General features: G+C 31.2%; 2 protein-coding genes across 2 annotated transcripts in view; one reads left to right on the top strand and one right to left on the bottom strand.

Moving 5' to 3' along the window:
• Window positions 1–181: 181 nt before the first annotated feature.
• LOC105621397 (leucine-rich repeat-containing protein 16A) lies at window positions 182–11160 on the top strand. The gene is made up of 24 exons (XM_012202865.1): window positions 182–218; window positions 492–589; window positions 691–741; window positions 1203–1396; window positions 1471–1648; window positions 1736–1974; window positions 2048–2142; window positions 2285–2326; window positions 3797–3984; window positions 4084–4161; window positions 4376–4709; window positions 5190–5586; window positions 5655–5973; window positions 6050–6163; window positions 6294–6499; window positions 6612–6699; window positions 7329–7553; window positions 7709–7729; window positions 7889–8030; window positions 8095–8344; window positions 8467–9182; window positions 9415–9654; window positions 9836–9900; window positions 11044–11160. The coding sequence occupies exons 1-24, from the start codon at window positions 182–184 to the stop codon at window positions 11158–11160; spliced, it is 4434 nt and encodes a 1477-aa protein (XP_012058255.1).
• Window positions 11161–20488: 9328 nt separating this feature from the next.
• LOC105621460 (RNA-binding protein Nova-1) overlaps window positions 20489–23147 on the bottom strand; it is a 33019-nt gene continuing 30360 nt past the window's right edge. Inside the window, exon 5 of the mRNA XM_012202927.1 lies at window positions 20489–20863. Within this exon, the coding sequence (XP_012058317.1) occupies window positions 20775–20863 (89 nt within the window). The 3' untranslated portion in view covers window positions 20489–20774. The remainder of the gene's footprint in view (window positions 20864–23147) is intronic.

Below are 23147 nucleotides of genomic sequence, written 5' to 3' on the forward strand. Positions count from 1 at the left end.
GGTAGGTACGTAACGGACGTAACGTAACGTACGTACGGTACGTAGGTAAGTACGTACGTAGTCGTAAGACGTAGAGTAGATAGAGANAGGTNANAGAGNGAGAGAGAGAGAGAGACGATGATGACGACGACGACACATTAGATGGAACAGCGAACTTCAATGGAAGACTTCAGCTAGCAAAATGTCAACCCGATCGCAGCTTACAAAGGATTTAAATGGTTCGTCTGCGCTTTATCGCGTGTTTACATTAGTCGTCATAACACTAGAATCGAACTGTTTTCCACACGAATGTTCGTCTCTCCCGTTGGCGAACGTCAATATTGTTGCCCAACATTCTACATCTCGCGCGAGTTTCAGGATTAATTAGCCTGTCGTTGTATCCTTTTGGAGTAAAAAGGAGCGACTGGCCTGTAAAATCTTCGTACTATCTTTGATATACTTTTTTTGTAGTAAAAGTATAACTGTGTGTAAATTTTATTCATTTCTTGCAGAATCGGTGAAAGCGCTACTTGGCAAGCATGTAAAAATACTATTAAAGAATGTGGTGAAATTGGAAACAAAACAGGACAAACAGGAAAATCGTGTTCTCGTGAGTGATTGTTTTTTCCGTCTTTTTTTTATCTCTCTTTCTTTTTGTAATACTTTCTTATTTTTTATATTGATATATATTGATTTTGTCTTGTCATTAAGGTGTTCTCGCCATGTCGCCTCTTTCTCTTATCGGCCAAAGTACCCACAAGAGTAAGTAGTTTAGTTTATATTCTCTTTTAAACCATTTAATCACACTATATATTGTCAATTGTGGTGTTTCTGGTTAAGTTATACTTTATAGTGTTTTTGACTATAGCAAATTTGCACTTGGATTCAATTAATGCTGTATTGGTTGATGTACCAATAAACCATAAACATCATTAATCTAACCCAAGTTGATGCTGTTATAGAAAATGTTAGTCTATCACTTTGCAGCTGACTATATTCTCTGCATCATGATTGGCTAAAATAAGATCAGAAATCTACAAGTTTTACCAATATAAGATTAATTTAAGTTGGTTCCATTTGCTCTTTATCTTTTTCTAATTTTGAGAAATAAAAAAAAGATAAACTTTTAAACTGAGATTAAAAAGTATTCTGAGATGGAACCAGATCATAAGTATATGTTACTCTTTTATTGCATGCTGCATTTACATTTTATTCTTTTTTAGATCGACTGCCATTTTCATTATCTAGAAGTAACGGCTATAGAATCGAGAAGAGCGAATCAGCTATGTTTGACTGTCGGAGAACGGTATTACAATTTTACTACAAACAGCGTCGGCGGAGATACCACAGAAGTAGACGCTATGATAGAGGCCTTACACACGGCAATTCGAAATATCTTTCCTACAGTACCGTTAAAGTATGTTTTGTTTCATTTTGTAGCAAAGAAACATTTGTAAGACTCTGCTGATTATGTATTTTAAATATTTGTAGTTATATTATACGAAAAATAGAGGTAATACCAGCTAGCAGACTGCAGAGTATACGAGGAAGCGAGTTAGCTAGAAGCACAGAAGCCACGAGACACACAGGGCCCTGTGGTGGTTTCTCTACTCAATATGCGTGCATGTGTGACTTGCATGGTGTACCGTACAGGGAGGAAGTGGCCTGGGTGAGATTGACGGCATCATTAGAATTTGCTTTAACAATGTTGAATTATCTGCTACAAAAATCTTATTTAGACAGATATGAATTTCAGGATGTCGACACAATATACCTTTCACATGACACCAGAGAGCTGAATTTGACAGACTTTGATCATTTAGATCAGAAGGACTTGGTGCCAATTATCTCGGCCTTGGAGTATAACACTTGGTTCACTAAATTAAGGGCATCTCACCTCAAGTTAAATCACGAGCCTTTAGAAAGATTGTTACATGTTATGCGAAGATCTTTGTCCATTCAAGAGCTTTATTTAGATAATCTTGGGATTAAGTGGTAATGGTTTAAGCAATTAGTTTTTATAGAGAGAATGTATTTAATGGATAATGTAAATATTTGTTTTTGAAAGGGATTTCGCTCACAAGCTGTCGTTAGCCTTGATCTCTAATGCTAACACGATGTTGCAAACAATAGATTTGTCACACAACATGATCGAGGATAAAGGTATAATTAATTTCAATTATTTATTCAGTATTCTTTTTGTATTTGAAATCTTTATCTGCACTACAGCCTATTGAGCTCTATTTTCCGATTGTTAACCGTAATCAAAAGTGTCCTGAATAGATTTTTATTATATTTTTTGTAGGAGCCTCTAGCTTGTGTGGGATAATAGCCAAGTTAATGCAAGGTGTGCCAATAACCATGTATTTTAATTATTCCTAATAATTATACTACAGGCATAGGAGCAATTCACTTTTCTCATTTATTTATTTAGAAATCACTTGTAGATCACTTTCTCATTTTTCTAAAAAAGACTCACTTTTCTCATTTCCTTATTTATTTTGAGCACCAGACATGTGAAAATATGAAGAATAGCAAATAGATGACATTTTCTAAGATTCCATAGGGGCTGTGGAAACTTTTGCCTGTTTTGTCATATTTTGATTATTTATTATCAATTTCAACATTTATCAATAGATGAATACATGAAATCAATAGATGAATGAAAAATAGATCAATACATGAAAAATAAATCATTTTCACATACATGCACTATCATTCGTAAATTTGAGAATGATTTTCTCGCATCTTATGAAAAATTAAGTATCTTGGTGAAACAAAATCGTACAAAAATTTTCAAAGATGTATTTTGAAGAGAAAAGATAAAACTGTAAATTTATTTTTTAATTTTGTTTTTGCAATATTTCGTTCCTAAATGACATAAAATAAAAATTTTTTTCGATATTTTGAAGCGTAAACTGCTAAATCATTATTATAACTGCTAAAACATTATTAAACAAAAATTTATGAAAAAGTTTTAAAATAGAATCTGAAAACAAATTTTTCTTCTGCTTAGTTTCTGTAAAGTATTTCATTTTGAAGTTGACATTTTGTTAAAGTGAGCTTTCAAGAAATTCAATATTGTGAAAAATCATTGTACTTTTTTTAAAATCAATTTTTTTCAATATTTCTCTTTAATTTCTTATGTAAAAACTCATTTTTATAAACTTTGAAATTAAATAAATAATTTATAAAAAAAGAGACAGAAAAAATGTTTATTATATTCTCGATTTATATGAATAAAGAAAATATTTTTTCAAGACTTTTTAAGTATTTCCTGACTTTACGAACGGTAATGTTATCACAACAGCTAATATCGTCCTTAAACTCGGCGAGCCGAGTTGGTGAGGAAAGCGTCCACTGTAGAAGCCACACTCTGTCAGGCCTGCTTTATATATTATGAATCATTTCTCTATGATATGATATAAGATAGATGTTATATCGTTATATAAATATAAACAGTATATAATAAGTAAACTAATTTTTAACTTATATATTCTCTAAAAAAATTTATTTTTTCATTATTTTTGAAAAAATAGCTAAACTGCTCCCTTGTCTGTACTAGTATATGCTTTTCCTTTAAACATGCATCTTTATTTTATAAACTTATAAAGAGACTCATATAAATAAATATTATTTATTTTTTTTTATTTCAAATTATATAATATTCCAGAGTTTACTCTATACAAGCATTGCATTAATATGTAAAAAATTATTGATCTCTACAAATAAAAGCTTCTATTAGAAGCTTTTGCTTGCACAGGTCAATAATTTTTATTATTTGTACATCAGACAAAATTTGTAATATATTTTTAAGGTGGTACTCATCTGAGCGGCCCTATTGGCAAGTTGCCTAAAGGTTTACAAGAATTAAATTTGGCCCACTGTGGATTGACCGGGAAAGGTATAAGTCAAATAGCTCACGCATTAAGCTTGAACAGAAGCATGCCAACTAGTTTGCGATATCTGAATCTTTCGGAGAACACCTTGAAGGACGATGTCAATGTGAGTAACTGTAGGCTGATCTTGACGATAAATTACAGAGTCTTAATTTGTGTAATAATTGCAATAATTAAAATTATAATTTGTATTTAATAATTGCAGAATTTGTGCAATTTCTTGGCACAACCTAATAGTTTAACACACCTAGATCTTAGCGGTACGGATACTACTTTAGAATATGTAAGTAACTAATTTTGCATAGTTTTCTTTTAAATAATAACTTCAATACTCGACTGTCCTTACAGAAATTTAAATCAATTTAATGGAAGGTAATGTTTTTGTTAATGTTTTTAATACTAAACTAAAATAATTAATCATTACCTTCCAGTATTAAATTAGTTTAAATTTCTGTAAGAGCAATACAATTTGCATTGTTCTTTATGACTTGATTTAGTTGTTCGGTGCATTACTACGGGGTTGTGCAACTAATTTAATCCACCTGAACGTTGCCCGGAATTCCTTTTCAAGCAAGAAGACCAAAGAAATACCTCCAAGTTTTAAACAATTTTTTACGGCGACCCTTTCGCTGAAGTACTTAAATATATCTTCGTGCAAACTACCGTTGGAGGCATTAAAACATCTGCTACTCGGTTTGGCATGCAACGAAAGTACAGTTGGCCTAGAGCTTGACATGAGCGGAAACAATTTGGGTTCTATGGGCGCGCACGTTCTAGAATCATGCATTCACGGAGTTAGGTGTATAGCGTCATTGGATATATCGGACAGCAGTACGTATACAGCTATAAAAAGAATATAATTCGATTGGATGCACTCAGTGCGCATTGATACATTCAGCATTAAAGCTGCCGTACACAGGTTAAAAGTATGTGTTTAAATATAGAAACGGATTAAACTACTACATATCTTCTACTCATTTTATTGCATTCTAGGAAAAATGTGTATTTTATACCTCAAAGTATTTTTATTTTACTTTTACACTCAAATAAAATCAATATATACAATGATTTTAATATGCATTAGTGCGCCCAACCGAATTATTCGTGTTTTGTAGTTTGTTTCCGAAATATATAGTGTTGATCAATTAATTGCTGTTAATACAAAAAACTATTATAAATTGTAAAACCATTCAGTCAATTTCGAAGAATTGATTGTATGGCTTTACAATTTATATAATATAATTTCTTTCGATTTTAGATTTGTTTCAAACTAAATGGATATAAGATTTTTTTCAACATTTTTATTTACAGACATGGACGTCGATTTGGCACAAGTTGTAACGGCAGTTGGCAAGAACAAATCGATAAAGCAGTTATACATGGGACGCAATACCGCCAGTATGAAGAGCAAGCACATAGCCGTCGTGATGGACGCTCTGGTGCAAATGCTTCAGGAGGATGATTGTGTTCTTCAAGCATTACATCTACCAGATTCTCGATTAAAAGGCGATCTCTATAATCTGATTAATGCTCTTGGTAGTAACACATGTTTACACGTCTTAGATATTAGCGGTAATCAGATAGGTGATCCTGGTGCAAGGTTGTTAGCAAAAGCATTGCAAATCAATAATCATTTACGGACCATTATATACGACAAAAATAACATCACGTTACAAGGCTATGCGGATATTGTTCACGCTCTAGAGAAGTATGTATCCACATAGATCAGAATAAGAAGGAATACAATAAATTTATTTAAAAAATTTATTCTTACAGGAACTGTAGCGTACGACATATGCCGTTTCCCATTTATGATCTCCAACCTTGTATGAAAACTTCCGCAGAGAAAACAGAGCAGTTAGTCAAGAAGATACAAGATCTGTTGCAAAGAAATGTTACGCCGTGCAAATATAGTCATGGGCAAGCATTCCGTTTGCAACAAGGATTTCTGTTGAGTTCTACGCAACAAATGGTTGATAGACTCGTCGTTCAAACTCAAGACACTATAAAGACCCTTGCGGCAGAGAGTTGTGACGCTAATAATGATATCAATTATGCGACTGGGCTTATACAAGATGCGGATAATTCTAAACAAGTACGTTTGATAAAATTTGGAAAAATTGCTTTGATTGAGACATTAAAATATTCACACTTATTATATCTTTTTGCAGCTACTGCCAAGATTACACGAAGTGCTTCAAAGACGCGACGAGAATAATCCAATCGAGCAAAAGCTACATGATATGGCAAACGAACTTCATAAAGTTATAACGACATATCTACAGGTATGTATTGAATGAATTTTTACAGTTACTTTCCTACTCTTGCTGCTAGTTTAAGTCACAAATTTAGAATAGAATTATTTTCTGAAAGATATGATTATGTACGTTACATGAGAAACTTATGTTGATTCAGGATTCTTTAGATGCAATGATAAAATGCGCAAATGAGCAATGTCCTACTATACTTTCACAAATGGTGATCAGGGGCGATGAGAGTGAGCCGATCGCAGTACAAGATGATCTTCGTAATACGTGTAAAGAGAAAAACCAAATTAATAACGAATTCATACATACCACTGTTACCGAACAAGCTGGCGCAGATATAGTTAATAGAATTAAGTAAGAATTTTGCAATTTTAATATAAATGTATTGTTTTTTATTTTAATATAAATGTATAAATGTATTGTTTTTATAAATGTATTGTTTTAATCCTTTTCTCTTTTTTTGTAGTGAGCTTAATTTAGCAGTTGCGGCGCATATATCCGACAGGATCACGGACGAGGTAATCGAATCATTATCAAGAAGTTATAAAACTTTGGTAAGTTTCAAAACAACTTAATATCATATAAAATATATTATCATTCTTAAGAGAATATTTAATCTAATTAATGCTTTATGGTATGTGTGTATAGAATGATATATTTGCACTATTTATAGTTATAGCAAACAATTATAATACGAACTGAGCTTCACATTTTTTTCATAAATATATGTATTTACATTGTTTCCGTTTAATGTTGATTTAATCATGTACACGATTGTTATTTCATTATCTAGCAATCTTTCGCTTATATTTTTATCCATCTAATAATTACATGCAATAATAGATAATGTATGTATATGTCAATCATAAGATGTTAAGTGATAGCATTATTAGCGGATCTTAAAGTAACCTTAATGAAAAAGAGAGATTAAGAAATTTAATTGCATAAGCAGGAGAGTTTTTTTAGTTTTTGAGCTTTAATAAAATTTTTTATCGATGTTCACATTATTTAATTCATCAACTAACAAAAATTTATAGCTTGCATACTCAAAATGTAAATTCTGAAATGACAAATTGATATGAATGTCTAAACGAATTAAATTTTTTTTTTGGAAAGGAATACTCAGATTTTTTTCATATCGATGATTCTCTTATAATGATATAATATAATAAAATACTTTCAGATTGGCGATTGTGATAGCCGAACGAGAAGTAGCACACCAGATGTTTTACGACCTAGCGCTGGCTCGATGAGTAGCGGAAGTGTGATAGGCGTGACAAGTGCGAGCGGTGTCTCCATGACTTTACCTCCTGGTAGAGTTAATCTCATGTCCGAAGAGGACTGTCCGCCGGAAACATGTTCGCTAGCAGATTCTATTGGTCAATGCGTCAACGATCAATCACCAATGGTAGAACTTTAAATTCTTTATTCTTAATATGAGATAATTATTTTAAAAGTACATAAAGAATATATATTTACATTATTTCCTATATACAATATAAATATTTCCACTCGAATTCGCTTGATATGCAAATACGTTATTTTGTTTATATGCTTACATAGAAATTGGATTATCTTAATCTGGTAGGTATTACAAAAGTATATAAAGATAAGAATAAGAATCTTATTAGATCATACATGTGAATACACAATCAATAGGAAATAAAATCCATAAATGATTATTATACATCAATATTGTATAAAATATTTTGATTCATTAAAATATTTTGATCCATTATTCAGGCAACACCACATCTATCGAATAAGCGTAAAAGTCTGCATGGAAGGAAATTGAGGCCCAAATCCGTAGTGGACTCAGTAGAAGGATTATCCGCTGATGACATACCAGATCTGTTGCCGTCATTGCCGAAGAGTCAAGCGGAAGGTTTGTATTCATTACTCTGTCATGAGTTTGTAAAGTTGCAAAATATATGATTGGTACTTCGCAGCTATTTCGGAAACCGAACACTCGTTGACAGAGTCATTAGATTCCGTCTCAGAATTGCCTAACACTGTGAGTCAGCAATTACAACATCTAGTAAAGTCTAGACCGCGCAGAACGAAAACGCGAGCGCCCACGAGACCGATGTTAAGACCAGATCAACCGATTGATGGTCTTGCTCTGGGCGAAGGTCTCGACGTGTTCTTCCGACCTACTACACCTACCACGCCTTTGATCTCGCCTACGAGTGACGACAGGTTAATATAACACTCTTTCATATTGATTTTTGTGGGATATATTTTTCCTTTCTTTAAGTTTTTTTTTGTTTTATTCTTTTTCAACACACAAATTGTAAAAAGCTACTTATTGTAATTTATAGTTCTCTACATACTTTTCCAACGGATGGCAGTCCTAATTTATCGCTGACGAGTCACAAAAGCATTCCACCAGACATGGAGAAAAAGCATAGTTGTAATTCACCGATGCTAAAAACACTTTTGGAACCCGCGCCGCGCTCACGTTCCAGCGACAACTTGGAAAAGTTTTCCCCCCTTGTTGGTAGAAGATCACAAGGTGATTCACCGCTTACTGCCTCACCGCTCGCCCGGAGAAATACTACGGACAGCGCTCAAGCTTATGAGAGATCCAAAGGCGAGGTTTTTGTGAAAGAGATCTGTAACAGCGCTGCTGCGAATGACATAAGCGACGATTCTAAGCGCAGCACATTAACAAACGTATCTAATATAAGTCCGCGTGGCTCGCATGATATCGATGATACCTTCGGAGTGAACACAGAAAGGGACCAAGAGAATCGTAAAAGTGTCACGAAGAAATCCGTAACTGATGCTGAGAAATCATCTTCGTCCGTCAAGCTACGATCAACCGGTCACGATCTGAAAAGTCCAATAAACAGTAATAGCAGCGGCATCAAGAGCATATCCGATTCAGCCAAGTCCCCCGTATTAAAACCATTGAAGAATGTCGGGTCTACAAGCGACGGAAAAAGCAACGGCTCACTTATTAAAAATAAGCCCACTCCACCAGCGACGGCACCTAAACCGCGACCATGGAGCATGACCACCGATCGAAAATCTGGTAAGAAACATTCAGAAGATATTTTCTAGTAAGAAGTACAGAAATACAGACGTATAGCGAATTCGATTAAATGCACTCAGTGTATACATTAAATTGTGTGGCACATTAAGACTCTTAAGTACTCACCTAAGGTAGCTAATCTTTACTATCTTTTTTACTAAAAAGTTTACAGAAACTTCCGTTTAATGGATGTATATTGTATATTGTATCTTGACTTTATTAAATTTTACAGGAGAATTCAGTCTGTTAAGCGATGGTTCTAGTCCGAACACCTCGGCTGGCAATACGCCCGATTCTGGCGATGCTCTCGATGAATCGACTGACAGCGGTGTCAGTGGACCGGCCTCCTTGCCGCCGACGTTATCGACAAGCAGCACTGCAAGTTCGTTGAGTAATTCGAGCGTAGAAAAGAGATCGGTGAGGGAATTGGCAGCGAGCTTGAACAAAAGCAAAACAGACAGGAAGGAAAATGGTAAGTGCTTTTCGTTTCGATTATCCGCTTCTGTGTCGCATGGTTAAATTTTTTTTGTTGATTTGCCACATTTCTCGATCCTAGACATCATCGATACTCATTCTTATGTTCCTTGATATAGTTCTAAAAGCGCATGTATATCAATCCTTCAACGTACAGCCACTGTTACCTATTATTTTAGAGCATGCCGCACCTGCAGCATGGCGGTCACTACTTCAACGTTCTGTCGATCGAGCAAATACCAAGGTATTTTATGTACATTTTGTTTTATTTTTTTCCCTGTCAATAAGTTCTCTTATCACAGCTGAAATATATTTTTTGTGAGATGCGGACGTACGTGCGTGCGTGCGTGCGTGCGTGCGTGCGTGCGTGCATGTGTGTGTGCTTTGCGTGCGTGCATGCATGCATGCATGCATATTTATGGCTTCATGTTAGACAGAATGCAATCTCGTTATTAATCGAAGTAATCAATTTTTAAATATTTATATAAAGAGAGATCTTTTGTATATGCTTTATATATTATATTATTTTATATTCTATCTCATATTGTGTAAACTGAGTAATTATTTTAATATGATAATATCTTATTAGAAAATTTTATAAATATATATTAATAAATATATATTGTTATAAATATTTTATAATATTTATTTATATTATATTTATATTATATTTTTAATTTATAATATAAATTTATGTATTAAATATATATTTTGTAAGTAATTATTTAGATTAGAAGAGCCCTTGAGTCACCTCCAACAGGTTTTATCCGTCGCTCGTTATTCATTATAAAATTATTAATAATCAAAATTGGTGATTATTTTTCCGCTTTGAATGACTTTAGGCAAAGAAGGAGATATGGAGTAATCCAACTAAATACAGTCGATTTTCCATGCAAAACGAGAACCACCCCATCTTCTCTCTGCCTAAGGGAAATTGATCGCTTCTAGGGGAGATGGGACGAACTTCACTTCTCGTGGGAAGTCGTATACCTCTAGATAGGAGAGAAATGTGGAGTGGATCTTGCTTCGCGAGAAAAGTTACAAAATCAAATTTTCTATTTTAGTAATAAACTCTGTGCTTTAAAAACAAAAATTATGTTAAAAAATTATATTTTCAAAGAAAATTTTTTAGAGCAAAAATTTATTTTGAAACAAAGCTTTGTTTTATATAGTAGACAAAAGAACGATTTATTTCTTAAATTTATTTCTTAAATTTATTTTGTTAATAATTTTTTAACGAATAACGAACGACGGCTAAAACCTGTTGGAAGTTACTCAGGATATGATCTCTTTAACATATGTTAAAGTCATTGAGAGAAGGATTCCTTTAATCTTAATAATTATTATTTTATAAAATAAATAAAAATTATTGCAACATGCTTTATAGGCAACGGAAGTGCCGAAAATGGTTGAGGAGAGCCGTTTCAGCTTTAAGCTTCGTCGCACGTCATTCTTGCGTGATTCAAATTTCAACTACAATAATAATGATGTAGTGGATGTCTGATCACGCTTGAACGGATGACCCAGCATTGCACTACAAGGAGTATTTTCTTTCGTATGCTGATGCCGGCTATCTGACACACGAGATAACAGTACTTTTTGTCTTCGTGCCATAACAAGTCTTATTGTGTATATAAATATGCATATACATACATCTTAACTGATTTTAGCGTTAAAAACAAAAGGTATTGAAAATTTTTACAATATAATTGAAGTACTAATCTATTGTTAAAGTGGCATTAGAGAATCTACTAGTTTTATTGATGTCACGTGTTTACATGCAACTGTAAATTTCTAAGCCGTAAATGAACTTAGTTACGTATTCACATATTAATCATATATGTTTTGTGTACGAAGACCAGTTATTTTTAATCCTTCGTTGGCACACTTTTATAAAGTTTCACGGTTATATTAGATTAAATTGGCCAATTACTGCCGTTCTAAAACTATCCGTCTGATACGAACAAAAAAATATAGAATATACTTTAAATACTATAAAATGTGTTTTATTAATGATAGCGTTTGAACCAAATAACAATAGGTTAAACATTTTTTGAAGATGTATACGTAAAAAAGTAAACTGTAACATAAAAAAATCGTAACATCTTCATTTTTTAATTTTTTTAGTTGAAATTTTGAAACTCCTAAAATATAGTACTTTCAAATGAAAATATGTACTAGTGCGCGTTCGAAAGAGAAGTTCGATTACGAGCTAATTATACAGCCTGAAATTCAGACTATTCATTTTGATCCATGGTGACAACGAAGGGTTAACCGCGCATTTCGATCTTTTTATTAAGATATTTGACGTTTTCAGTGAGATTAAGCCTCATTCCAATTCTTTGGCGATACGTTATGATGCCACGTAAAGATATTATTAGCGAAAGCGTTCATTGAAGATCCGTTTCGTTATGTACATACTTATATGTGGTTTGTCTTCGCATTTTAACAGCGAGAATGTCTGGAACAAACGGGACACATCACAATTTCGGCGAAACAAGCCAAATTTCCATATAGAATATTAAGAATATGGAATACTATGAAATAGGATAATATGTAAAGGAAGCGTGAGTGTCTTCCAAGATCACAAGTTACAGCAATGACATCACGTTCTTCATTCGAAAAGATAACATCCATTATAATATTTTTCCATCGAATGCAACATTCTTTTACTGTGATTAATTCGTAGAAATGAATTTAAATATGTTCAGTCTAGTTGAAGTTCCTATCATGCAACAATATGTTTTACTATCTATAGACAAGTGTATTAGCAGATGGATTCTTCTGCTATGTAAATTCTAAATAGCAATTTTTTACTTATATTTATGCAGCTAATAGGTTTTTAACCGGAAGATAGAATTGATCGCGCATATAAAACGAAAACTTATCTTTAATGGAAAATCGTTAACGGACAGGTTTTTCCGCATAAGTTGATATTTGTTATTTTGCGGAAATTCTGAATCGATCTCGATTCTTAATTCGTCGTGATACTTCTCTAAAATTTTTTTTACTGTAAGAATTGAATACAAATCAAGTGAAGCGTTAACAATCACTGATAAACGTAAAGTTTACCATGGAAAATTTGTACGTGCAACCACAGTCGTGTTTTTTAACATTATTGACTGAGAATGTAGATTTCTAGATATATATATTTTGTCATTCAGTGGAATAGAACTAATAATGCAATATTATTTATCGAGATACTTTCACGTTGCGAACATTCGAAGAGAATTTTTTTGTAATAAAAACGTTTTTGTAAGGTCGTAAAACGTAATTAGGTCGCTACGAAATTATATAATCTTGTATCGAAGACATATTTGCTCTTTTATATAGCGACAAATGCGTGTACATATATATGTAAAAAAAAAAAGATTTACGTATAATAATAAGGACGAACGAAATGGATCGTGGAGAATTCTTATTGATCGAAGTGAAATAACGAGAAAAAATCGAAACATCTCTTGTGAATTTTTTACCATGCTTAATTATCATTACATAATATTATTATTGATCCCTTATACAATGCTATATAGGATATGTGATTGTTACATTTTATTATAATATTACATTAACAAAGGAGAATATCTCCCTCACATTAAGCGAACGAATATATTAAAGTATCGTGTTAATAAAAATTATTGTATGCGTGTACGCGCGCGCGTGTGTATGTGTGTGTTATGCGCATATACATATGTCGCAAGATATATTTAGGTTGTAAGAGATAAAAGTGTATATGCGCATATAAGATAGAAGCGATTGTCCTATATATACGAAATGCGCAAGATCGTATAGTTATATAAAGTTTCTCAGACTTACAGTGGCATTTACTGTTAATAAGACTTCTAAGATTATTTTGAGAAAATCTTACATCAAAATGCCAAAATTGTAATAATTATTAAATGAGGAATATTTGAAGTTACCTATCAAAATCAAATTGTTCGAAATTTACGCGTCCAGATATATTTTAAAGTATCTTTCCTAGGATGGAATGTCTTAAATCCAGTAGTCTTAAGACTATCTCCATTTAGCCAATTAAATGATTGTGTGTCTCAAGATCATATACAAGATAGTTTTAAATATAAGATCTCCAACTGTGGCTAGTATAAGTAGTCCGTCGTTTTATATTCAAGATTATCTCAAGTCTGGTCATGAGCAGTCTTTGAAGCGGTATTCATAGTCCAATCTTATAAAGATATTTATAGTTCATATATTTATAGTTCAATCTTATATTCGATCGTCTTGAATCTAATAATAAACGATCTTAAGATTAAATCCACTTAATGATTGTATTGAATGTCTTGAGATTATACTTAGGACAACCTTAAATATAAAATCGAATTCTTGAGATTGATATAATTTTACAAATATTACTGTACATATGTTTTATGTTCGTCATGCCTGAGCACGGGAATTTCGGACATTTTGATTAATCACAACTTTAAATACTTTTCATTTAAAAACTTTGGCATTTTAGTATTTAGTTAATTTTTATCTCAAAATGGTTTCGGGAGTCTGTCGTTAACAATGTAACTGAGGTAAGTCAGATACTCTATGTATAATTGTAACATTATGTAAGACATCTTTAAAATGAAAAAGGACATAAGGGTCCTAAAGAGCGTATTTCTTAATTTAACATATAGATTCCGCAAAAGGACGCGCTCTCGAACTTGCATGATTCATTGTAAGAAAGTCTTGCATTAATACTTAATCGATTCTACATAAGAGATAGTCTCTATTCGTAAGAATGTTTTTGCGATATTTACTTTTAGATACGCGTCGTTCTTGACGGTTTTGGACTTGCTCCTAGGGCGTAATATTTTTAAATGCAGTCTCGCTTGTATTCATTTATTCGAGACTAAAAACTTACTCGTATATAATATACACGTCTTGTGCTGCATTATGAGTGATTTGTAACCAGTGTACATGCACTGTTTATTCTGATGAGATGTATCTATGCGAGAGAAAATTAGACATCACATCGCGTCATAAAATGACTTGCTGTCTACTGTGCCAAAACACCTATTATACAACAATTACGCGGAACTTTTTTATGATTAGAAGGACTCGCTCCATTCTTGACCGATTCTCTGGTCCGTCGCGTTGTTTGTATCGCGTCATTTAATTCTCTCGCAGACAGATTCTATAATATTGTACATAATCGAAGACCCAGTAATCTTTCATTCCACGATATTACTTACTAACCGGAGTTAATTGCTTTAATTTATGTGTGTGTGTGTGTGTGTGTGTGTGTGTGTGTGTGTGTGTGTGTGTGTGTGTGTGTATTGCGTGTGTGTGCGCGCGTTAGCTCACACACAGGTAATACATATGTACATATGTGAGTGTGTTCCATTTCTACGCTCACATGCTGTAAGCATCAGTTCCTTATTGTCAAATATTAAATAAGAACAAATAATGAATAATAAGCAAATAAACAAATAAGAACAAATGCTTAGAGCTGTCAAATGGAACGCATTCACAGACGTATATTAACAGGATGTTCCCTTTTAAATTAAATGTCAACTTCGAGAGCGAGGGAAATCATTAAACTAACAAAAAAAAATTTAGAGATTCGTTTTCGCTTTGTTTTAAAGAAAATCACAAAGAATTAAAAAATATTTTACCTGAAAGAAGTTCAATGATATTAAGTCGGCAATTTTTAATAATTAATACCTCGTTTGTATTGCGAGAATTACAAAGTTGTAGAGATTATAATAGTTTAAAAAATTACAATTGTAATGATCACAAAAAAGTAATAGGCCATTCTAGAAAGATATTTACATGCATAAACTTGCACACAAATTTATAGCCTCGAAAAGTAACATAATCTTACCTTGTTACAGAAACATAATCTTACCTTGTTTTTGTTTGGTGAAGATGCAACTATTGATTTATTATCGTATGTTTTATGTTTTATACTATTTTATTATATAGTAGTTTTATAAATTAATAGTAGTTTTATAAATTAATATTTTATTCAAATATTAATATTTTATCCAAATTATGTAGATATTTGTGAGATATTTTTGAGCAAGCCCTAGTGGGATATTCCAAATTTTTGGCACTTTACTAAAAAATCATTTTAAGAATAATAAGATTTATCAAGATCAAGACTATCAAGGGGGGTCTTTTTCTTTTCATTTTTACGTAAAAGTAAAAATATGAGAAACAATGTTCTTGATCTTGACAAATATTATTAAGGTCATGGATCTGAACAATATTATAATGTTAATGCTGCACAATGGTACTTGAATTTTACACTGAATCTACCAAAGAATTTCGAATTTCGCTCTAAAATTTTAGGAATGTATTCTCGAAGAGTTGTATTGTCGATGTATGAAAAAAAAATCGATTTTTTTTACTTTGTAAATCAGGCGCTCTCCTTAATTTGAAATTAAATTTTTTATAAAATTTCATCGAAATCGGAAAAAACGATTTCCGAAACTCTACCCCATCAAATGAATCATCTCATCTCTTGTTCTATGTATATAAAAAGCCTATAATATAATTATCAAAGCAGTAATATTTTACAAGATACTTTTCATATTATATCAATATGTACCAGAATTAACTATATTCGAAAATTATTGATGTTTCGTCATCTCTAGCTCAATACTTTTATATATTATACATACATTATATGCAAAATAATTAGAGAAATTATATTACATAGAATAAAATTATAATTTCATTAAAATAGTGATAAACTTCATAAGATTTAAAAAATTTGATTTTTTTTCCAAAAATTAATTTGCACTTCTTTTAAATCATATATCTTTTGTCTGAAACATTTTTATATAAAACTGAAAATAAAAAAATCTAGAAAGAAAATTTTGGAAAATGATCGATTAAAACGGGACATCCTGTGTATATATACATACATATATAAGAAGAATCAGATGCGTGTATGTGAGGTATGTGATGTATAGCGTACGTGTGATATATGAGATATATCGTATATTAAAATCTTCCCTGGTATTCATTCCTGTACGCATTACACGATACATTTCTATATACATACGAATGCGAAAAAAATACATTATACGTACGCCTAAATATATTGTGAATATTAATGTCTCGATTGCATTCAACATCGCGTCGAATAGAGAATTTGAACGATTCATCGATGTTAACATTTGCAATTTATTTTGCCGGACTTAATACAAGTGCGACATTAATCCTTTAACAAATAAAATAAAGACTCATAACCGCATATGTAGAATTGAATGACTTTCATTTTCCATTTGGTTTAATTGTAGAATATCTTTTCACAAATTTCAGAACATACCTATGTGTAGCTATTATAAAAATATTATAATTATTTGCTATAACAATAAATTATATTAGATTTATTATTAATGATATTAGATACAGCACAAAAGTATCACGTACTTCAAATAATATAAGATTATGTAGTAATAGTAATTAATAATTAATCTTAACAATTTAACAATAAAATGAAAAATTGATAATGTTGATGTTTTCGACAGCAATTAATGGTACAAAAGAATATTTTTATTCATAAATTTACTAATAGAAACATTCTTTTATGCTATTAATTGCTTTATTAATTACTTTATGCTATTTATAACATTATGCTATTTATAACAAAGCTGTATAGTTGTAGCATTATAATTCCTTATTCAATATAATTCTACATTTATATTAAAATATAAACATTTACATATAATAATAAAAAATTAAATCAGGTATACATATGTGTAATAAAAATTAATATCAACTTAAAGTACATGCTTAGAAATAACGGTACAGACGACAGGGTCGTGCAAAGAATTTCTAGGCCTCTAGTGTAAATAGATAAAGATGGGCTGTTATTTTAAATTTATTTATATATATATTGAAAAAGCTTTGAGTAGTTTAGAAAGTATAACAAAATAGTATAATTACAATTATGTTTATTTATATAAATATAAATATAATATAATATACATTTAATTATTATATAATATAATTATTATATTATATAATATACATTTAATTAAATATAATATACATTTAAAAATAAAATTTGATCAAATTATATAAAACATATATAAAGAGTTCTATAAAATGTAAATATAAAATTGTGTACCTATATAAATTTATAATTTATAAACAGAATTCTATAATCATTTTATAATTTTGTAAATGAAAAACTTTTTTATATCTAACTGTTAAAGAATCATAATTCTAATTATTGATAAAGAATCAAAATAGTCTTTAAATATTTCATTTTTATTTGATAGCATTTGTCACAATGTAGATCATAAATGTAATTTTATTTATAAATGTAATTGTAATTGTATAAATTAAAAAAAAGTTTTTAAATCTTTTTTCACAACCGTCAATTTTAAAATAAATATTTTAAAATAAGTGACATAAATTTTACACACAATCAAAAAATATCTTTGACAGATGTAAATGTTTTTAAAAGAGATGGAAATGGATTTTTTAAAATTCTAGATTTATATAAAAAGCAATTATTTTATATTGTTACAGTCAAGTTCCAGGATTCTTTATTTCGGAGGAAAGTATAAGGTAAGGAGAGTACCTACAGAAAGTCATAACTGAAATCTTTCTCGTGTTTAACGATTTTAGGCACGTGTCACAAGTTAAATGCATTTACGTAAGGATTCAGATTCTAGACATAGGTCAACGTGTCCCATATATATGGGACTTTATGACACTGTCTGAGCGGTTCTTTTAATTTTAGGCCAAGGAGATGACTTCCCATAATCTGTAAACGTACCTATCATGCTAATAATTGCTAGGAATGAGTAACACAGGAGACGTGAATTTTTACAATTTTTAATGATATATGAAAAATTCATTTATAACTATTAATCAATATTAATTCTATTTGTATTTAAATTAATGGAAAAAGAAAATTCTTTTTTCTAGGTTTTTGAATTTTTTTAGTATCCTATTCCGTTTAACCCTTCATGCTCATTAGGGACCTCCAAAAAAAGTTTGAGGCTTTATATTTAAAAAAAAATTCTATTCTTATATTAAATAAATACTCTTTTATACAATAACTTTATATTTTGAGATCATTTTCAAAAATGATCTCTTATATTTTTCAGAATAAATACCTTTTTGGGTTATTACCATTTGGACTATTGTACTATTTTTTTTCTAAAAGTATTATATTTGTAAAATGTAACCATAAATTTTTATTAAAAAATATTACAAATTAAAAAAAGTTATGATTTTTTTCAATAAAAAAAGCGCATTTTTTTTTTAATTTTTACCTTGCAAATTTTTTAAATATATTACAATAAAATTAAAATCTTTAAAAAGTCACTGCATTTCCATGTTCTACAATTTAAAGTATGTTCAATAATTTTAAATATGACAATCAATTAAAAATGTATCAAGCATGTTGCTCTTTGTGTGACCGACATAAAATTATCATCAAGAAGTGATCACAAAGGATTAAAATAATTTTGTTAATCTCTTGAATCTATTGTATATTATATAATTATGTTCTATATATAATATTGTGTCACGAAACTGAAAAGATTTAGCGGAAGCAGTTGAAAACATATGTATGTACAACTTACCAATAAGAATTACACCATCTTTATCTTCTTTTGAAATTCTCTTCTTAAAAGAATCTAGAGAAGAGTCGGATCATGAAGGAGACGTAACTTCCACAACTCATGATCTCGACATAATCAGAAATGGATGTACGTACAAGAGCTTGAAATAAATTGTTGGGGCTAAGTTAATTATAATCCGTACAAAAATAATTTTTTATTTGTTACTTCTTAAGTTTACATTCATATTATTCGTTTCTTTCTTTATCAAAACTTGATAATAAAATCGTTCCATGTAGAACATAATTTAATCGCCAGATCTTTACCGCTAATATATCTCATTCCAAAAAAATATACTTTTTCTGCTTTATTTACAGACAATTCGTTGTGTAAAAAAAATACAATCTTTCGTTTCTTTTTTTGTATTGACTAGTTAGAATAATATCTCTCATACACTCGAGATTGTACGCTTAAGGGAATGTAAGACGAAAAAAAGGAGAAAAACAAAGACATGTGATTAGTTAATTACCGCGTACTTTTATAAGATACGCACATTATTTGTGTATGCATGTGTTTTATATACAAGATACAAATGCTTATTCAAATATTAAATATAAAAAAAATATGTGTGTTGTGTATGCTATGTATGCCTATCACACTTTGATCGCCTCATCATATATAAATGACAGATGAATTTTCGCAAGAGGTTCGTCACTCATATAGATTTCGCTACGGATCGAAAATGACTTTGTTAAATATTTACAAGGATATCGATTAAAAACAATAAAGAGTATTTATATTATTTGTATAGTATAACATACGTTTATCATGGAAGAAGGGGATAGAGATTTGCCTTTACTGGGTTATTTTAACAAGGATTCTTGCTACGCTTTACAGTCGTGCAATTCTCAACTTTGACGGAGACTCATGCGCGAAATTATAACTCGGTAATCGAAGTGTCAACGTCACAAATTCAACGTCACTCTACATCGATTTATCTCGTCGACTACTATCTTTATCTTTTGGGAAAATCAGGTCATATATATAAATCGAAGGTCGTATACACGGAAAATGTCAAAGCGAAATTGCATCGTGTGCGATTTTTATGCGCATAAATATATCACGCGAACCTATACATTCGAATAAACTTATCCGGTATGTCTCAACTATAAGTCATACGATTAAAAAATATTTAAATTATTCTGAATGACTGTCGAATCCTTTTAATTATACTTCAAAACTCTTCGTACAAAATACAAATGATTTTTATAGAAAATTTTGTTTTTATTTATGTCGCAACTATAACTGCGTATAGTAAAAGTTATGAATTAAAATTATCTGGATGACTGTCAGACCTTTTCAATCACACTTCAAAAATCTTACAAAAATTATTAGTTAAGTTGGAATTATTAAGTTCATTACTTTTAATTTTACTCATCGGCGACATATGAACCTTACAATAAAAGACCTTACAATAAAGGAAGTGGGGGATGGGGAAAATAACACAGTGGGTGGGCACCAACACAGTTCCCATTGAAGAAAAACGCGGTAAAAAACGAAAATTTCTAAATTAAATCTGATACTAATGGAATGCATTTAATAATGGATTAGGTATAATAACGGCGCGTTTTCTTAAAAATATTATTTGTCGACAATTGCCTTCCTGTTTCTCTGTAAAAAAAAAAAAAAAAATTCAGCTAATATAAACATTCGATAAACCATGAAGATAAAAATCGAAATAATAAGCGTATAAGCTCTACACTACTACTTTCGAAATCGTACGTTTTGTTCATTATACAATATAACGTTTTTCTCTCTTTTCTCTCTTCCAGCCCTTTTGTCAAAATTCGGAAAACCATCTCGTTCGCCGCGAAATCTTCGTCGTTGGCGATTCATTCGCTTCACAAACGCGGAAACTCAAACAGACTCGCCGAATTTCAACAAAATTACAATTGCGCTTCGTATCTAAATCGAGTATGCAGAACGGAGATCAGAGACATTTTGGTGAATAAGATGAACGCGTATGATGTATGATCATACTGCGACATTGAATGGACTAATGGATGGATGTATGGATGGTGGCCAGGTCATGAAATGAAGAACAACAGAATGCATTTAATGAGCGATTGTTTATTATGCTCTTATTATGGTCACTTGTCATACAGGTAACGATGCTTCTCAATGAGTGAAAATAGTTAATATTATATTTGCTTTTCTCTCTCTTTTTACTCTTTTATATAATTATTCAACATTGAATGGAATAAATTGATGATGAAAGAGAATAACAATTTATGGATGCAAATAAATGTGGTTAGAGTGTAAAGTAATAATATTAAGATTAGCCCTTCAAAAGAAAAAAAAAATGCCTGTGAACTAAATTATACTTCATTGATAACAATAGTGGTGCCCAAAAATAGTCTTAGGACAGCAAACAATTGATAAACTTCATCGACGAGCGAAAGTGCAAAAGTAAAACGCGTATCATCGCTCCCTTTTTCTTTTTCTGAGTCTTTTTGATCAACAAATAGAGGATTCTCTCTATTGAACCATACGAATATGCGTACCCTGACAATGTCGCGCTCTTATCTACTCACTGACAAGATCATATCCTTCTCTCGTTTTTTGCTCTCTTTTGCTCATCAATCCCTCACACACGATTTCGTTTGCCGAGCAATACTTTTCCGTCCGTGGTATCGTCGAGTATCATCCAATTGAAAGATACCGCTCTTCCAATTTTGAAATTCAATTTTGCGCCCGAATTTTTCTGCACCGAATGACAGTTCTCAAATACTGAACAAATACTCTGTAATAAAACGGTTACAAACTCCAAGAGTTACAAATAACTCCGTTAATAAATATTAACACTTCACCGATAGATTTCGCGTCGGCTATTTTCATGATAAATAGAAAAAAAATGTGTCAGCTCTCGTCACTTTTGACATTATATCTTTCTTATTCAAGACTGAGAGACCGAGCATATTTTTTCCCATCATGACGTTCGCGATGATATCGGAACGTTGTATCCACATTTGAGAACTGTCGAATAATTTTTTTTAATTTGTAACAACGGACTAGAAAAGATTACGCGAGAGTAAATCGTGATCGTGACGTTTTATATCTTCATACTTTTCTGATTTGCAAGATTATAACTAGTTATAATAGAATAAACATCAACGATACCACAGACTTTTTCTCATCTTGCCTTCGATATCGACGAATTACAATCTTTTACCTTACCATTCCTGAATCTCTAATTACTCATCTAAAGTGTTTCCGTACCTTCCGTAGAGTTATGACTAATTTTTACTACTTAAAACTTATCGTAAATATCGATAATTCTTAGCTCTTTCTTAGCTGAATCGCAATATCCTTCCTCTCTCCATTTTCCGTTTTCTCCACTCTCTCTTCGCGGAGAGACGAGAGACATCTCGAAATATTAAAAAATATGCAATTTTGCTCATTGCTCATAATGCACCGCCATCTCATTTTCGTATCGTGTCGATAAGGAAAAAGGAAAAAAAGATAAGTCGAGCCGTCTCTATCGTAATATACACAATTGTGGGATAAAATGTGTGATAAGTGACAACGAATTTTCTGTCTAATCGTGTACGGTATAATTCGAACTAAAACGGCAAAACGCATGATGAGAAAAACGCGCTGTTATGTGTATGCGTGTATGTATGTATGTGTTTGTGTATATATGTTCTTAAATTATTTTATAGCCGAAGGAATGTAATTAAGGTACAATACTTGGATCATGATTTCATCATCGGTGCGAGACGAATAAAATCCCTCTATAGTACCTTCGCAGCCAGCTGCTCTCTCTCTCTTTCTCTTTCGCCTTCATATATCTCGATTTTATGTATAATATATAATATATTTTATATATATATATATATATATTATATATGTATAATATTATGGAAGATAACGCTACTTTCTCTCTCTCTCTCTC

The sequence above is a fragment of the Atta cephalotes genome (assembly GCF_000143395.1).
Source record: "Atta cephalotes unplaced genomic scaffold scaffold00033, whole genome shotgun sequence".
Lineage (NCBI taxonomy): Eukaryota > Metazoa > Arthropoda > Insecta > Hymenoptera > Formicidae > Atta > Atta cephalotes.

Bases quoted from the DNA above. Each gene is read 5' to 3' on its own strand.
- LOC105621397 (XM_012202865.1), top strand. From the start codon at position 182: ATGTCAACCCGATCGCAGCTTACAAAGGATTTAAATG. The intron at 9,655-9,835 runs GTAAGTGCTTTT...CTATTATTTTAG, and splicing joins AACAGACAGGAAGGAAAATG to AGCATGCCGCACCTGCAGCA. The intron at 9,901-11,043 runs GTATTTTATGTA...CATGCTTTATAG, and splicing joins TCGATCGAGCAAATACCAAG to GCAACGGAAGTGCCGAAAAT.